The sequence below is a fragment of the Euprymna scolopes genome, chromosome 18 (assembly GCF_053919585.1).
Source record: "Euprymna scolopes isolate OS-2025 chromosome 18, ASM5391958v1, whole genome shotgun sequence".
Classification (NCBI taxonomy): Eukaryota; Metazoa; Mollusca; class Cephalopoda; order Sepiida; family Sepiolidae; genus Euprymna; species Euprymna scolopes.
In genome coordinates this window covers 110,779,097-110,799,321 of record NC_136499.1, presented here as the reverse complement: position 1 = coordinate 110,799,321, position 20,225 = coordinate 110,779,097, and the positions used below count along the sequence as shown (strand labels likewise).

Below are 20,225 nucleotides of genomic sequence, written 5' to 3'. Positions count from 1 at the left end.
TAGAAATATATAAATAATATACATAAAAATATATAAATAATATACATAGAAATATATAAATAATATACATATAAATATATAATTAATATACATAGAAATATATAAATAATATGCATAGAAATATATAAATAATATACATAGAAATATATAAATAATATACATAGAAATATATAAATAATATACATAAAAATATATAAATAATATACATAGAAATATATAAATAATATACATATAAATATATAATTAATATACATAGAAATATATAAATAATATGCATAGAAATATATAAATAATACACAATAATATGTAAATAATGTACATAGAAATATAGAAATAATATATATAGAAATATATAGATAATATAGAAAAAATTATAAAAAATTCACATAAATATATAGAAATAATGTACATTGAAATATATAATTAATTTACATAGAATAAATAAAGGAAATATATAAATAATGTACATATAAATATATAAATATATAAATAATATACATAGAAATATATAAATTAACAAATATATAAATAATTTACAAAGGAACATATGAATAAAAGAAATATATAAATAATTTACATAGAAATATATCAATAGTTTACATAGATGTATAAAAATAATTTACGCAGAAATATATAAATAATTAACATAAATTATATGAATAATATACATAGAATAAAAAAAATAATTTACATAGAAATATATAAATAATTTACATAGAAATATATAACTAATTTACATAGAAATATATAAATAATTTACATAGAATTATGTAAATATTATGCATAGAAATATTTACAAAATACACAGAAATATATCGAGTATAATATTCGTAGAATTATATAGATAATATACAAAGAAATAGGAAGAAAATACATAAAATATATAAATCATTAAATAATTACAAGAAACCCTCTCTACCACCCATAGCAATGGCCAACGACTCTTTATCTGAGAGTCCATCTTTCAAACTCCTTGGCTTAACGTTCACAGGAAACATGAGTTGGAACAATTACATTGAAGGCATTGCCAGGGCCGCTGCAAGAAAGGTGGGCTCTCTCTACCGTGCTAGAAAACTACTAACATCCGAAAGTATCCTGTACCTCTATAAGGCCACCATTCGCCCATGTATGGAGTATTGCTGTCATATTTGGGCTGGTGTATTTGCTACTTGTCTCTCGCTCCTTGACAAGGTTCAAAAGAGAGTCGCAAACCTGATAGGCCCTGAACTGGCATCTAAGCTTCAGCCTCTGTCCCATCGACGAAATGTTGCATCCCTCTGCCTTTTCTACAAGTATTTTAGTGGTGAATACTCTGACGAACTGCAATCACGTGCCCCCACGACTTGAGCACCCTCGACAAACCCGACAGGCTGCTAAATCCCACCCCACACTGTAGAGATCCCTAGATGTAAAAGATCTTTTTACTCCAATAGTTTCTTCCCCAGAGCCGCTAGACTCTGGAATTCCATTCCAGGTCCCTGCTTCCCCAACAGTACTGACGTGCAGAAGTTCAAGTGTAACGTGAACCGACACCTTGCTGCCCAAATCCCTACATAGTACCCCAGTAGTTGTTGCCCCTGATAGTAGCCCCCTACACCAAAGTGGCAATTTACCTTGTTTGGGGTGAAAATGTAATTAAAAAAAAAAGAATTATATAAATAATATACAAAAAGATAAATAAAAAATATACATAAACGTAAACGAAAATTATTTATACTAATACATGAAAGTATAAACAGAAATATATAAGTAAGTTACATAGTAAAACAAAATTCATAGTAATATATAAATAATATCCGTAGAAATATATGAATAATATACGTGTACATTATAAATAATCTACAGTAATAGATAAAATATACAAAAATATATAAGTAATATGAACAGACATATATGAATAAAATACATATAATTATATAAATAATTTACATAGAAATATATAAATAATATACAATGAATTTATAAATATTTTACATAGGAGTATATTAATAATATACGTAGAAATATATAAATAACTTACATAGAACTATATAAATAAAAGAAATATATAAATAATTAACATAGAAATATATAAATAATTTATATACAAATATATAAAAAAAGAAATATATAAATAATTTACATAGAAATATATAAATAATTTACATCAATATATATAAATAATATACGTAGAAATATATAAATAATTTACATAGAAATATATAAATAAAAGATATAGATAAATTATTTACAAATAAAAATATAAACAATTTACATAGAAATATATAGATAATTAAAAAGAAATATATAAATAATTTATATATTAATATAAAATAATGTACAAAACTTATATAAATAATATACATATAAATATACAAATGTATAATTAACACATCACTATATAAATAATATGCATAGATATATGCAAATAATTTACATAGAAATATATAAATAATTTAAAAAGAAATATATAAATAATGTATAAAGAAGTATGCAAATAATATATACAGAATTATGTAATTAATATACATAGAAATGTATGCATATATAATTTACACATAAATACATAAATAATATACATAGAGATATATAAATATATTATTTACACATAAGTTTATAAATAATATACATATAAATATATGAATAATATACAAAGTATTGTATAAAGAATATACATAAAAATATATAAATATATAATTTACACAGAAATATGTCAATAATATACATAGAAATATAGAAATTATTTATATAGAAAGATATAAATGATATACAAAGAATTATATAAAAAATTACATGGACAAATATAAATATATAATTTGCACATAAATATATAAATAATATACATAGGAATATATAAATAATTCACATAGAAATATATAAATAATTTAAAAAGCAATACATAAATAATTTATACAGAAATATATAAATAATATACAAAGAATTATATAAATAATATGCATAGAAATATATAAATACAGAATTTACACATGTATATATATAAATAATATATATCGAAATACATGAATAATTTACATAGAAATATACAAATAATATACAAAGAATTATATGAATAATACACATAGAAATATATACATATATAATCTACACATAAATATATAAACAATTTACGCACAAATATATAAATAATATACATATATATATAAATATATTATTTACACACCAATATATAAATAATATACATAGAAATATATAAATAATATACATAGAAATATATAAATAATATACATAAAATATATAATAATATACATAGAAATATATAAATAATACCACAAAGGATTGAATAGATATATATACAATATGCTTGGAAATATGTAAACTATATTAATAAATGTAGAAAAATATACAAAACTATTTAAGGAATGTACAAAGAAGTATATACGTAATATATATATATATATATATATATATAAATATATAAATAATATATACATATATAAATATATAAATAATGTACATAGAAATATATAAATTATATACATAGAAATATATAAATAATATACATAGAAATATATAAATAATATACATAGAAATATATAAATTATATACATAGAAATATATAAATAATATACATATAAATATATAAATAATATACATATAAATATATAAATAATATACATATAAATATATAAATAATATACATATAAATATATAAATAATATAAATAGAAATATATAAATAATATACATGTAAATATATAAATAACATACATAGAAATATATAAATAATATACATGTAAATATATAAATAATATACATAGAAATATATAAATAATATACATATAAATATATAAATAATATACATAGAAATATATAAATAATATACATGTAAATATATAAATAATATACATGTAGTTATATAAAGTATATACATATAAATATATAAATTATATACATAGAAATATATAAATAATATACATGTAAATATATAAATAATATACATGTAACTATATAATATACATATAAATATATAAATAATATACATATAAATATATAAATAATATACATGTAAATATATAAATAATATATATTAGAAATATATAAATAATATACATATAAATATATAAATAATATACATGTAAATATATAATATACATAGAAATATATAAATAATATACAAAGAAATATATAAATAATATACATAGAAATATATGAATAATATATATTAGAAATATATAAATAATATACATATAAATATATAAATAATATACATGTAAATATATAAATTATATACATAGAAATATATAAATGATATACATAGAAATATATAAATAATATATATTAGAAATATATAAATAATATACATAGAAATATATAAATAATATACATGTAAATATATAAATAATATACATGTAAATTTATAAATAATATACATGTAAATATATAAATAATATACATATAAATATATAAATTATATACATAGAAATATATAAATAATATAGATGTAAATATATAAATAATATACATGTAAATATATAATATACATATAAATATATAAATAATATACATATAAATATATAAATAATATACATATAAATATATAAATAATATGCATAGAAATATATAAATAATATAGATATAAATATATAAATAATATACATGTAAATATATAAATAATATACATATAAATATATAAATAATATAGATATAAATATATAAATAATATACATATAAATATATAAATAATATACATATAAATATATAAATAATATAGATATAAATTTATAAAAAATATACATAGAAATATATAAATAATATACATAGAAATATATAAATAATATACATATAAATATAAATAATATACATATAAATATATAAATAATATAGATATAAATATATAAATAATATACATATAAATATATAAATAATATATATTAGAAATATATAAATAATATACATGTAAATATATATTATACATATAAATATATAAATAATATACATATAAATATATAAATAATATACATATAAATATATAAATAATATACATAGAACTATATAAATAATATACATATAAATATATAAATAATATACATATAAATGTATAAATAATATACATATAAATATATAAATAATATATATTAGAAATATATAAATAATATACATATAAATATATAAATAATATAGATATAGATATATAAATAATATACATAGAAATATATAAATTATATACATAGAAATATATAAATAATATACATGTAAATATATAAATAATATATATTAGAAATATATAAATAATATACATATAAATATATAAATAATATAGATATAAATATATAAATAATATACATGTAAATATATAAATAATATACATAGAAATATATAAATAATATACATATAAATATATAAATAATATACATGTAAATATATAAATAATATAGATATAAATACATAAATAATATAGATATAAATATATAAATAATATACATGTAAATATATAAATAATATACATGTAAATATATAAATAATATACATGTAAATATATAAATAATATAAATAGAAATATATCAATAATATACATTGAAATATATAAATAATATACATATAATATATGAATAATATACATATAATATATAAAAAATATAGATATAAATATATAAATAATGTACAAAGAAATATATAAATAATATACATAGAAATATATAAATAATATACATATAAATATATAAATAATATAGATATAAATATATAAATAATACACATATAATATATTAATTATATAGATATAAATATATAAATAATATACATATAAATATATAAATAATATACATAGATATATATAAATAATATACATAGATATATATAAATAATATTCATAGATATATATAAATAATATACATAGATATATATAAAAAATATACAAAGAAATATATAAATAAAAAGTAGTTTTCAATATGTAAGCACATACACCTAGCTGACCATTTAAAAATTTAGATTTCTTCATATTTTTCTTGCATCGCCGGTTGCTTCAAGTTATATAATTTAGACACTATTTTATTTTTAAAAATAATTTTTAGCCTGGAGATGCGTACGTGGAACGGGATGCAGCCACCTTATCGTTTATAACTTCGGGAATGTTGCCTAATACTGCAGACACTCTGGCCGCTGTTGGCACAGAGACCTCCCTAAATCTTTACAAATCGAACAGGTAAGTTTCCACTACTTCTACTTATATATAAAAGTCACTTTGTTAATGTATTTGTCTGTGTGTCTGTATCTGAGGATGTGTCAGTTCGTTCCCTATAAACTCCGAAACGGCTGAGTAATTTTTTTTTGTGAAATTTCATACAAATTGAAATTGTGAAATTTCATACAAATTTACTTTACGTGTCTTTCAGCGTTCTTCGAAAATCGATAATTTAAAATAATAATAATAATAATAATAAAAATCCGATTAAAAAAGGAACAGCTCGATGTAAACCAAAGTTAACGCCCTTATACGGCCTAACATCACAAGCGGATTGGAGAATTTTATTAACGCACAAACAAAACGGCTCGGTGTATAAAGTCGAAAATAGGTTCTTTATAAGACAGGGGCGCGTTCAAAATGGATATTTCTATTTAGAATTTCGCCTATCATATAAAGATGATTTCATAAAATCAACAGTAGATTTTCTACAGTGCAATATAGACTACAATGTATTTGGAATGAAGTCACTATAAAGAAGATTGTGAAGCTTTCTTTCTGTGCACCGTGGTCCCAGACTAAAGCAGGCAATCAGTCAATTTGGTTTAAAAAAATGTGCGATTTCGCCAATTTCGATAACAATATGAAATGAACGATAAAACTATCGCCCTTAAGAAAACAACACTTCAGATATATTTTAAACATATCGAAAAACTAATTCAAGTAACTTGATTATGTAGTAGAGCTGATATCTATTTAAGGTAGTCGCCTTCAGCCTCAATCATCGCATCGATATGGGTTCGGAACTTTGAGAATGCCCTTTCCATAAGCGAACAGGTCAACCAGAAGGCAAATCGGCCTTTGTCCGATAAGTACATGTTCATTGGCTGATAGGAAGGGGGCGGTGGATACTAAAAAGGTGATTGGCTAACTAAAATCTCAATAGAAGGTGCGTATATAAAAACGACAGACAACCACAAAATTCGCGCATAAGCCTGAAGAGTCAGAGTGGATGAAACGCGGAATATTCAGTGTAGCTTAATTGCCATATATATTTTATAACTAACAAACTAGCTCTACCTACGTATTGAGCACTTTTGAAGTAAATACTTAAAGTTTACGCATAAATTTATACTTTCGTATATTAATTGTATGTGAGTAAATGAAGTAGTTATATATACATATATATATCTATATATATATATATATATATATATATATCTATATATATATATATATATATATATATATATATATATATATATAACTGAACGTCTGTGTGTGTGTCTGGTCACGAATATGCCCCTATATGGATGCCTATTATAGAAAACTGATCACATATAATGATAGAAGATGTATCGAGACACAGGAATGGATATGTTTGATCTGGCATAATGATGATTCATTAAAATTGTAGGGTCTGCGTACGCACCTGGTCCACAAAGTATGGAAATTAAAAACTTAAAACAAAACGTTTACAAGTGTTTTTGATATAGATGTACATAAGAATACTTTGATAAGTATGTTTTAACTTAAATAGGGATGGTATAATAAAATTGTGGGATCCGCGTTCGCGCCTGACCTCCATAGAATGGAAATAGGCAGAAACTTTAATAAAGACTTTTCATATCTATCTGATAATTAAGAATACTTTGATAATTACGTTTCAGTTTGAAGAAATATGGTATAATAAAATTATAGGGTGTTCCCTCGCGCCTGATCTCCATAGAATGGAAATATGTCACAAAGTTGGACAAGGTTTTTTTAATATAGATCCACAGAATATTGTGATAAGTGTTTCAGTGTGAACATGTATGGTATAATAAATTATGTGGTTTATCTATTTTATTTTTCTTTCATAATATTTTGCTTTGGTTTTGATACCCCCAAATTCGAAGCTATCTCTTTACAACCCCTCCTTTTCATAACCTATCATACTTTCATAAATCAGAGTCCATTTTCTGTAGGCTGTTTTTCAACTCAGTCAACGCCGTGTACTTTTTGCTAGTATATATATATGACTAACAGACTTTATACCACCAGTTTCTAGTTTAGTAATAAGGATGATAAAACAAGGTGGAGATAAAAATAAAATATTTAAACAGTTAAATAAAGCATTTGTTCGTTATCGTGATGCTTTTGAATCGTTTAAGATAAACCAGACTATATTAATAAAGGAAATCCAAAACTATATTAGCAATGTATAAAATGTATTTATAATTACATATAATAAATTTATATTAAAAAAAAGTAAATAAATAAATAAATAAATAAAATAAATGTATATATGTAAAAATATTTTTAACCTTTACATATCTAATTTTAAATAAGAATGTAAATATACTAAATACTAATCATAGTGGGGGTGATAAGTAGTTAAATGGATTAATCCTAATCTTATAAATACAAGACTGATAAATTAAAAAATTAAAAAATGTATCCATTTTAAATGTGGAAATTGATGAATCGCACAGGTAAGAAATTCATTTTTATAGTATGAAAAGGTTAGTAATTGCAATTAAGAATAGGAAATTGGATCAAATATTTGTAACATGTCTTCTTCCTAAGATTGAGGGTGGTGGTGTTTGATCAACACTGCTGGGGAGCCATGATGTAATATACTGTTTTGTTTTTAAATCCCCGAAACAGTGTTTCATGGTAAACAACTGATGATCCCTTGAAAAATAAATTATTGGTATTATAGTAAATTCGAGAGCGAGTTGATGCAGTGATTGCAGGTGATTAAATGACTTACTGACTAGATGGCTTTCTAACGAATGATAAAAAATATTTTTTGTATAGTTTAAAGGTTAAAAACTTCAAAGACTATATATATATATATATTTATATAAAGTGTCTGCGTGTGTGCCTGTCTGTCTGTCTGTGTACATTTCCCTACGCCATTTTCTGTAGGCTGTCTTTTTCTGTAGGCTGTTTTTGTACCCAGTCAACGACGGGTACTTTTGCTAGTGTATATATATATATATATATATATATGTGTGTGTGTGTGTGTGTGTGTGTGTGTGTATGTGTGTGCACGTTTGTATAATTTATGAGATTTTTTTCTCATGAATGTCTTTCTTTTTCTTTTTATCTGCCCTTATTTTTAATGTCTAGTGTATGAAGGTCACATGGCCTCTCTCCCCCCCTTTAAATTCTCTAATATTTTATTTTGAGTAAATACAACATTTTTTTCATATATATATATATATATATATATATATATATATATTTAAATAAGGGAGTAGTCACCAACAATGTGTATTTTTTAACATTATTTTATTATTCCATGTCTTGGTTTTTCATTGAGAATTATGTTTGGATCATTGTAATAATGTTTTTAAGTCATTGAAATCGTTTACGCGCGTTTCAGACGGTCTGTGATGCGTCCTCGTCAGAAATTATTTTCAAATGTGTTGGAGATGTAAAAATGGCGATTTTCGTAGTTAATTTGAAGTTTTTCCAAGGGGTGGAGGCTTGTAAGTGTTTATTATTCATTGGTATGCTGAATTTTTATTGCTCTTTTATTGGGCTTAAGGGTGGGGGCCGGGGCGGCGTTGCCCGTAAATACGCTTGTATATCAATTTGTCCAGATTTCGTATATACTATTATAGATTTGTGATTTCAAAAGTAAAAAATAAAAGTATTTAAGTGCCATCAGCTAGGATCTGTAGCATTCAAAGCTGGTGACGTTACCACTGTACCAACGTGACACGCATATAAACCTATTAAAAATTAAAAATAAACAAAGATGAATGTACAAAATGTTTCACGATTTTTTTTTTGTCAATTTTGACCCATTTTTCACCTCTAAAAAACAATTTTAAGCGGCATAAGACCCACAAAAAACATCGCGTAAAAAAAAAATCCAATCATCTAAGGCCCTTAGCGCCGCTCTGCGACTTTTAGTTTCGGAGTTTGGAGATCTGCAGACAGACAGATAATTAACCGTAGAATGTGGTGTGTTTATTTATTATTTATTTATTTATTACTATTTATTATTAAACGTTTATTATTAATCGTTTTCTTTACGTTTGCTGTTACCGCTCTGTGTGTTTATCATTGTTCTTACATATACGTGTGGGTGTGTGTGTTCTTACGTATAAACGTGTGTCCCTACGTGCAGTTCACTGTTATATGTGTGCGTGTGTGTGTGTGTGTGTTCGTGTGTGTGTGTGTGTTCGTGTGTGTGTTTGTTATTCTTCTACAGTTTCTCTCTTGCCTTGGGAAGTTTCCGAAACGTGTATGTGCAACGATATAATGCGAACATACCTGATTTGCCTTGGCCAGCGGATGACATCTTCTTGGTCGCTGGTCTGCCATCTTGCTGGAGAGTGGTGCTGCAGACACATTCATCAATGAACAACAAGATGGAATTTGAAGCTTCAATCTTTTTTTATTCAAGGCAAGCCTAACATCTGGGACCCTGGTTGTGGGAGGGACCCGAAATCTCCCGCCTGCTTCCTCTGCTGCCCAAACCAACTCTACCCATGTGGTCGTCAACTGGAAGGCCTACGACCACAACTTCCATGTCACCCCTTAATTTCTGGTACATCTAATCTTGGTCATTCAAGGTGACTTGCGTTTGATGCCTGTCAAGCCTAACCTTTCTGACCCTGCTAAATCGCTGATGAGAAATCAAAATATGCTTATATAACTTTCTATTTCTAAAACTACCTATATAGCAATTAAGCTGGGATTCCCAATACTACAGATAGATAGACAGACAGACATATAGCCGTTTATATATATATAGATATATGCGTTTCGTCAATTTTTCTAATAAATATATTAATTGCTTTATTCCAGTATAATGAAATTTGAACAAAGCGGTCCGGTAACTTCCCCCTGTTGAAAAAAGGGCGAGAGGAAATGAAAACATAATAATAATGATGACGATGTTGATGATGAAGATGCTGCTGATGACAAAGAAGATGAAGAAGACGAGAACAAATGAAGACGTCATTTGAACTGGGCAATTTATTTCCTTTTTGTTAAACTTATTTCGTTGACTTTATTTGATTAACTTTATTTTGTTGATTTTCTTTTGGATAAACATAAAAATAAAATAATATAAAAACAAATAATAATCTGACAGTGTTATTGTTTAATATAAAATAATATAAAAAAACAAATAATAATCTGACAGTGTTAGTTTTTAATATAAAATAATATAAAAAAAACAAATAATAATCTGACAGTGTTAGTTTTTAATATAAAATAATATAAAAAACAAATAATAATCTGACAGTGTTAGTGTTTAATATAAAATAATATAAAAAAACAAATAATAATCTGACAGTGTTTGTATTCAAGATATTGTTTAACGCCTAAGAATTTGTTAGTGTTGAAATACTACACCAGACACTTTAAGATTTTGTGACTTGTTTCGTGATTGACATTATTAATTGTTAGAATTCTTGGTTTTAATGTGACATTTTGATATTTTACTCTTTTTATCTTGTCAATCACGTTTGAATTCACATCTCATCGCTAACGTTGCGAATGAAAACATAGGGACTCGAAAATTGATATACAGGGTACTGAAATTTGGGAAAGACTTTGTGATCGGTTTTCGGACAGAAATTTGGCTGTAAAGGGGTGAAAGTTCAACAGTTTGACGTTTAAGAACTTTACCAAACTCCTCCGCCAATTTTGGGTCTAAACACTTGAAATTTTAGATATAGGTTTCTTGGACATGGATCTAACTTAACTTGATCTGAGCCCCAAATAATAAATGTTAAGGGGTCATAATAGGGGTCAAAGTTAAAAAAGAATTGACCGCTTTATTTTTGCTCAACATACACCCCCAAACACCCGGGAAACGCCGGGTTGAAATGCTAGTATATATACATTTTACACTAACACTGATGATTCCCAAAAGGGTGAAACACTAGTGCCTGTAGGTATTTAAGAATTATTATAGTAAATAATTATGTCAGCCCCTTTAAGAAACTGATTTCTTATCATTGAGCACTTTCAGTTGTAATAAAGTCGGTCAATTTAGCTCTTATGCGCAGATCATCATATAATGATTAGATCACTCTGACAGACGTTAAAAGCATTTAATAAGAATAAATGTTTAATTTCAACCGTATCTCTCGCGTTTGACGGTAGCCGAATGGTTCGGTCCTTGCTAATGAAGCCAGACATGACTTCTGTTGCCGGGGTTCGAATCTCTCGACTGGCGTTAATCGTGACACCCTGCACTGATGATTCCCGAAAGGATGAAACACTAGTGTCTGAAGGTATTTAATAATTATTATAGAAAATAATAATAATAATAATATTAATAATAATAATAATAATAATAATATATATATATGTAAATTATATATATATATATATATATATATATATATATATATATATATATATATATATATATATATATATATATATATTACATAGGAATCACCACTCGAGAAAAAGGGTCAATGAATGCACATTATATACGAAACTGATCATCCACTCTAAATACCGTTGGGTTTCTTTCCGTCAAGTTTTTTTAAAAAAATATTTCATTTTGGAATGGTGATTTAGCTGAAAGTGTAAATCTACAAATTTATTATTATTGGCTCACATGGAGCTTTCACACAAGTCAACAACCGATCTGATTGGAAACCTGTGGTGTTCTCTGGAGGCTGAGTGACAACAAGTCTCCCCAGACGTCCAGTTCTCTTCACCTCCTTCGATAGCATTTGCAAATGAATTTGCATCATCGCAACAGCCTCTTACCATTGATTTCTCGCCGGCAGTGGCCATTGGTTTATACTGGAATTTGAGTGGCACTAAACCTATTATTATTATTATTATTATTATTATTATTATTATTATTATTGTTATTATTATTATTATTATTATTATTATTATTATTATTATTATTATTATTGTTGTTGTTGTTGTTGTTGTTGTTGTTATTATATCGTTTTTGTTTTGTTTTTACAGCAAGGCAAATCAACTTAATAACTGACCAAATTTTTATTTTTCAAATAAAATTTAAACTTCATTCGTAGGAAGCGAAACTGGCATTGGACAGATTATTTCCCTAGAATGAGTTCGTAATTAAAGGATATTCTAATTTAACTTCCAAATCTGACCACCAAGATCGCCATGGGCAAGGAATATGTGCCTATATAAAAGATGGCTTTCCATGTGGTAGGGAAATCTCCAGAGAAGATCCTAATTTACACTATATGTGCTTCCGGGTTTCACTTGCTAAAACTACTGCATTTATACTTACTCTCTATACCCCCCAAAGCGCGGAGTTACTATCTTTAAAAGCATATAAGAGAAAATTGACTACGTACTAACTGCTTATCCTTCAGCTAATATTCATGTCTGTGGAGACTTTAATGTTCACAATGTGAAATGATTAACTCACTCAAACAAGACCAATAATAAGGGGAGGTTCTGTCATGATTTCTCCATTGCTTATGACCTCACTCAGATTGTTCACGAACCCACCCGTATGCCCGATACTGACGGCCAGTATGCAAGTCTCCTAGACCTTTTTCTCACAACTTGCCCTGAACTGTGTTCAGCTTCCGTTCTGTCTCCACTTAGATCTTCCGACCACTCTGTTGTATCAGTTAAGATAAAAATGAAATGTAATAAGTCCTCAGATGTACCTCTCCATCGTACAGTATATCGATACTCTTTGCCTGACTGGGATAGCTTCCATACTTTTATATCAGATATTATATCAGATCTACCTATGCATTCCATATTTAAAAAGGATGTGTCCTTTATAGTATCAGACCTGACGGAATGGTTAACTGTAGGTATAGACCGTTTCATACCCTCGAAAAAATTCCAGCAAAAACCCAACAGCCAGCCGTGGTTCTCTCCAAAATGTGTTGCTGCCATCGCGTAAAGAAATCAACGTAATAAATGTACTGAGACTAAAGCCGTTTACAGGACTGTCAGCAACCATTTCAAAAAAGGAATAAAGAATGCAAAAGAGTTGTATGCTCAGTCCGTCAAGTCCAAAGTAGCTGAGCAGCGGCTTGGTTCCCACCAGTTTTGGCAAATAGCAAACAGAATCTTGAACAGAAGCGTGTATTCTATCACAACTGAATTGACCTGAGGTCATCTCGTCAGCCTCAGACAAAGCCAAACTCTTTGCCAAGAACTTTGCAGCTAATTCTATCCTTTGAAACCAAGGCCGCCAACCTCCAATATTTCCTCCTGTGTCAGAAAACACACTATGTGGTATACAAATATCTGTACCTGATGCTACCAAGCTAATTAAAAACCTTGGTTCCAGTAAAGCAACCAGCTCTGACGGTATTCCAATTATAGTACTCAAAAGACTTCAACCAGAACTAGCTCACATCCTTACAAAACTGTTTAAACGTTGTATTAAGGAGAATTGTTTCCCATCAACCTGGAAAATCTCATCAGTATACCCTGTATTTAAGAATTCAGGTGATCGCTCATCTCCCTCTCAGTACAGACCAATAAGTCTCCTGTGCGTCATGAGTAAGTTGCTGGAATCTGTGTTAAATAGAGAAGTAATTAACCATCTCAGCAAAAATAACCTTAGTGACACGCAATATGGTTTCCATTCTGCTAGCTCTACAGCAGATGTGCTTACAGTTATATCTCAAAGGATTAGCGAATCTCCTGACAGAGGCTACCTTTCTAGTGCAATTGCTCTTGACATATCAAAGGCCTTTGATAGAGTATGGCATAAAGGTTTACTTCACAAGATCTCCAGCTATGGTATAGCTGGAAATGTTTTTTCAATTATTAACTCATTTCTCTCTGATAGGTTCATAAGAGTAGTGGTTTATGGACAGAAATAAGAAGACATCAGTATTAATGCTGGAGTCCCTCAGGGGGCCCATCCTGGGCCCAACTCTCTTCCTAATCTATATTAATGATCTTCCAAATCACATCCTTACATCATTCGTAGACATCTATGCTGATTACACTACTATCTATGGTAGCACATCTAAGACCGTAAGCGACCAAGTTCTCTCTGATTCTCTCTCCTCTGATCTTCAGCAAGTGTTACAATGGGGAAAGAGGTGGCTTGTTACTTTTAATGCATCTAAAACCAAGCTCCTATCTTTAAATCATCAACGATCTGATACCCCTCTGGCATCAATTAAAATGGATGGCTCTCGTCTTGGGGAGGCCTTATGTTTTAACAAGCTTCTGGGCCTGACCTTTACTCCTGATCTGAAATGGAACACATACATTAAATCCGTTGCCAAGGCCACTGGAAAAATGGTGGGATCCTTCTATCGATCCAGTAGATATCTCACTGCTGATGCAATTCTCTATCTATCTAAAAGCCAAGTACGTCCAAGGATGGAGTACTGTTGCCACATTTGGGCAGGAGCTGCTAGAAAGGACTTATCTTGCCTTGATACAGTTCAAAATAGACTTCGTAGCCTCGTAGGGGATGTCCTTTTCTCTTCCCTGCAACCTCTTTCTCACAGAAGAGATGTTGCGAGTTTGTCTCTGCTTTATCGTCATTTTCATGGCAAGTGCTCGGCTGAGCTCCAATCTATGGCCCCCTCTCGCCAAACTTTCACAAGAAGCACCCGTTTAGCAGAAAATACTATCGACAATTTCCCCCACTCTTTATCTGTGCCAAAACCTAAACGTAGATTCCATGAGCAAAGCTTCTTTCTTTAGAACTGCACACCTATGGAATTGTCTTCTGTTTTTCTGCTTTCCAGCTGACTACAATATGGTTGTCTTCAAATTTAACGCAAACAAGTTTTTGATGAGCCGTTCCATATAAGTTAACAAATTTACCGAATTTCCATTACTAATATTTCTATATTGTTCAATTTCTACTGTACAATCTTGGCCTTGATAAATGGTGATGCCAATGTTAAAAAAAATAATAATAATTAACAATGTCTACGTGCTACCCAAGTTAAAAATGGTTTTCTAAATAGGAATATTATTATTTAGAAATTCCTTCGTAACAATGGAGGGTGTTGTTAATATTTTCTTCTGACATCGTTTTCTCATTTTGCTTACCAAATCGTCGACTATTTTTAACTGTTTATGAAAACTTTCAAGTAACATGTTGTACACTAACGACGAACTGACACAATTTGGCTTTGTTTTAAATCAAAATAAATCTTTTCTTATTTTGAAATTTTTGATCAATTACAAGGAAAACATGAGAGAAAATATACGCGGAAATTTCCCGCGGGTTTATGTAATAATTTGAAAATTTACAATGAACTCAAGGAAAATACTATGCCATTTTTTTTTTTAAAGAAACGTAACGTTCCTTTCGCAGGAGTCGAAAAATTAACGAAGAACTTGATTGGTTGGGGAAAATAGAAATTGTATCAAAAGTAGAAATTAATTCATGGGTTGCCCCCATTGTGTGCATCCAAAAGAAATCAAACCAAATCAGAGTCTGCGTTGACTTTTCGACATGTTTGAACTCGGTGTTTAAGGATTACCATTACCCGTTGCCGAGTCCAGAGGAGATTTTTAACAAGTTAAATGGCGAATATATATTTTCATAAATCGACTTATCGGACGCCTATCCCAAATTCCCGTCGAAGAGGAATGATCGAAGTTATTAAGAATAAACACTCATAGATGTGCGCCTACTTAGACCATATCATAGTAAGGAGCGCAACAGTCGATGAACATCTAGAGCATCTCATTCAAGTATTCAAAAAAATTCAGGACTTTGGATTTAAAGTCAGAGTCAAAGTGTGAATTTGGTTTGGAGGAAATTAAATATTTAGGACACATAATCAACAAAAATGGCAGACTTCCAGAACCGGACAGGCCCATTACAATTAGAGACATCCCAGCGCCCACTAACTTTGCGACGCTACAAAGTTTTCTCAGGCTCGCTAATTACTATCAAGCGTTCATTAGAGGAATGCACAATCTAAGAGCTCCGTTGAATAAACTATTGAAACAAGATAAGGCCTGGGAATGGAACAGTAGTGTGTCAGAAAGCCTTTGATGAAATCAAGAAAATGCTTACATCCAACCTCTTTTTAACCAATTGCAATCCAAAACTGGATATTGTAGTGGCAAGTGACGCAGTTCATACGGTGTAGGGACGTGTATCAAACGCATAATGCCAGATGGTTAAAGAAAACCAATTGCACACGCTTCTAGAACACTACTTCCAGCAGAGAGAAGTTATTCACAGATGGAAAAAGAAGTCAAACAGCTCCTTTAGCAATTTAACTGTCTCCGAGAATTACAACTCATTTGCTATGTTCCGTTGCATCTAGTTTGCTTAGTAATAGACTGACTTTTCTTGAGTTCCACCAGCTTTCGCGGTCTGTGGCGAAAATATTCTTATAACGTTTATGATACGCTTCAAGCGTTTTCTCTTCGTCTGGTACGTAGTTGAAAATTTCCAGCGAATTAAAATGGTGGTATTAGAATATGTAGAATTTTCTTTCTTTGCCTGGTTGTTGTTTAATTTCTCCAGGCTTAACCTTTGAATTTCTAAATGCTTGTTCTGCATTCCTTCAGACCTTGACATTGCTTCTTTGTGGAATTCGGTCTGAAATTCCCTTTGTTCTTTTTAGAATGGCTTATGATATTTCTCGTTCTCCAATTGCAGGAGTGCGAAACGTTCTTCCTGTTTTTCTAGTCTTTCTGTTTTTTTTTTTTTGTTTTTTTTAGATATTTTTGCTGTCTTTCATCTTGTTTTTGCAACAATAAAGCAATTTGTTCATTTTGTTTTTCTTGATATTTTTGCTGCGTTATCTGTTGTTCCCTTATTAATAAGGCCAACTGTTCATTTTGACGCTGCTGTTAAGTTAAGGCTCGACTTTTTTTCTCTTCTGAATGCGTCATACTCCTACGCATTTGTTAAGGTAGCGACTTTTAATTAATAATTTTTCTCTTCCGCCTGGGTTCTCCAATAACTCTTAATTATTCATTTTTCTCAGTATGGTACTTTCGTACCTCGTCGTCATTGTTGAAACTCGACTGAACACATGGAAATAAATAACTACAACACAAAAGTAAAATAGAACAGATATATTGAGAGCAAGAAAGTATATACAATATTTACATAGAGTCCATTGGTAGAGTCATGGGGAGACCGTTTCCGGAGAAGAGGTCGTCTGGCTAATCATCGACTCTCGATCTCGTAGTTTCTCGTTGAGCCTCTCGTTGAGTCTCCCCGCCTTTACGGTAACAACCATATTTATATAGTTGACACTCCACATATGCTAATTAGGTAGATCCTACCACAACAGTTCGTCAGAATTGTCTTAACTATTCCTTACTTCTTTTGTTGCGGCTCATGTTATTCGCTTGTGTCTTTCAATCGTAGACGTGTCCCTTTTCTTCCTGTGATTTTCATGGATTCCCTTTCTCTTTGGGTAAAAAATCGACGCTGAAACTTCTTTGTTTTTCTTCTTTATCAAATATTTATTGGAGTACATATATTATATACATCGCCCTTCCTGCTTCTCGGAAAATTGTTTATCTCAATCCTTGCGAATACCTTATCACACTCGAGGTTTTCTCCATGTTTAAAAATCTACTATCAAACCGTTGTGGAACATTTTTTTTGTCATATTTGGGCTGGTGAATCTGTTCAATTTGAAGGCACTTAATAAGGTGTGAAAACTATATATATATATATATATATATATGTGTGTGTGTGTGTGTGTGTGTGTGTGAGTGTGTGTGCGTGTGTAAACATATATATGTATATGTATGTATATATATACATATATATATAGATATATATGTACATGAAGATATATATATATGCATATGTATATATATATGTATATGTATGTATGTATGTATATATATATATGTATATGTATATATATATTTATGTATAATTGTGCATGTATATATTTATATATAATTGTATATATATACATGTTTTATATATATATATATACATATATGTTTATATATATACATGTTTATATATACATGTTTTATATACATACATACATATATATACATATATATATACATACATATAAATACATATATATACATATATATAACATATATATATATATATATATATATATATATATATATATATATATATATATATATATATATATATATAAGAAATGGGCCATATTCAGATGTTAAATCGACTAAAATACGAAAAAAAAAAAAAAATAAAAAGAGGAAAACTAGAAAAAAAAAACCCGGGATTATTATATATCATAAATATACAATTGGGTAAAATAAATAAGTCGATTATGAGAATCACGAAATATAATAAAACCCCAAGCGCTTTTCGGCAGATCACTTTTTCAAGAATATATGTTTGAAAGAAAGAAAAGATATACTAGTATACGAAAGGGATTGGATCGAAAAAAAAAAAAAAAAAAACCCTACTAAACGGCATGTGTCCCCCCCCAAATACTCCCAACCGTAACCGTTTGTTTTCGTTCTGTAACTGTTTTTTTTGTTCCTATCCATGCTAGTATTTCTACAAAAATATATATTTGTTTCTTTCAGACATGTGTTCTTGAAAAAATGGTCTTACGAAAAGCTCTTCGGGTTTTATTATATTTCGTGATTCGTTTAATCGACTTATTTATTTCACCCAATTGTATATTTATAATATACTAGCAGGGAGGTCTGATGTTGCCCAGGATTAAATGATAATCAAAGAATATTTCACACTCTTATATCTTTATTGTCATCGAAATCCGCGAAATCGCCCGTTATTCTACATTGTACCCTAGAAAACCTACTGTTTCTTTTTATAAAATTATTTTTTATAAACTTCTTTCCAGTTAACGAAAAAGCAAACAAACAAACAAAACAAAACAAAAAAATCAACAACAACAACAACAACAACAACAACAACAACAACAACGACAACAACAACGACAACAACAACAACCAAAGCACAAAGAACAAAACAAAACAGACAAAAACATGCAAATTTTTAAGTCTTATAAAATTCTTTGTAGTTAATGGAAAAAAGAAGTAAGAAATTTACGCGGGGAGTTTTAACCTACAGACACGTCATGCAAAAAACAAACAATCAAACAAAAAAACAACAACAAAAAAATAACACAAAAAAAATTCTATCAATTTACCCACAACGGCCCGTTGTTCTATCATACTAAGCGACGACATGGTAAAATTGG

General features: G+C 28.1%; 1 protein-coding gene across 1 annotated transcript in view; it reads left to right on the top strand.

The window, feature by feature from the left end:
• LOC145297759 (uncharacterized) overlaps nt 1–11,200 on the top strand; it is a 125,098-nt gene extending 113,898 nt beyond the window's left edge. Inside the window, exons 10-11 of the mRNA XM_080144001.1 lie at nt 6,011–6,141; nt 10,930–11,200. Coding sequence (XP_080000127.1) covers nt 6,011–6,141; nt 10,930–10,975 — 177 coding nt within the window. The 3' untranslated portion in view covers nt 10,976–11,200. The remainder of the gene's footprint in view (nt 1–6,010; nt 6,142–10,929) is intronic.
• Nucleotides 11,201–20,225: the final 9,025 nt, after the last annotated feature.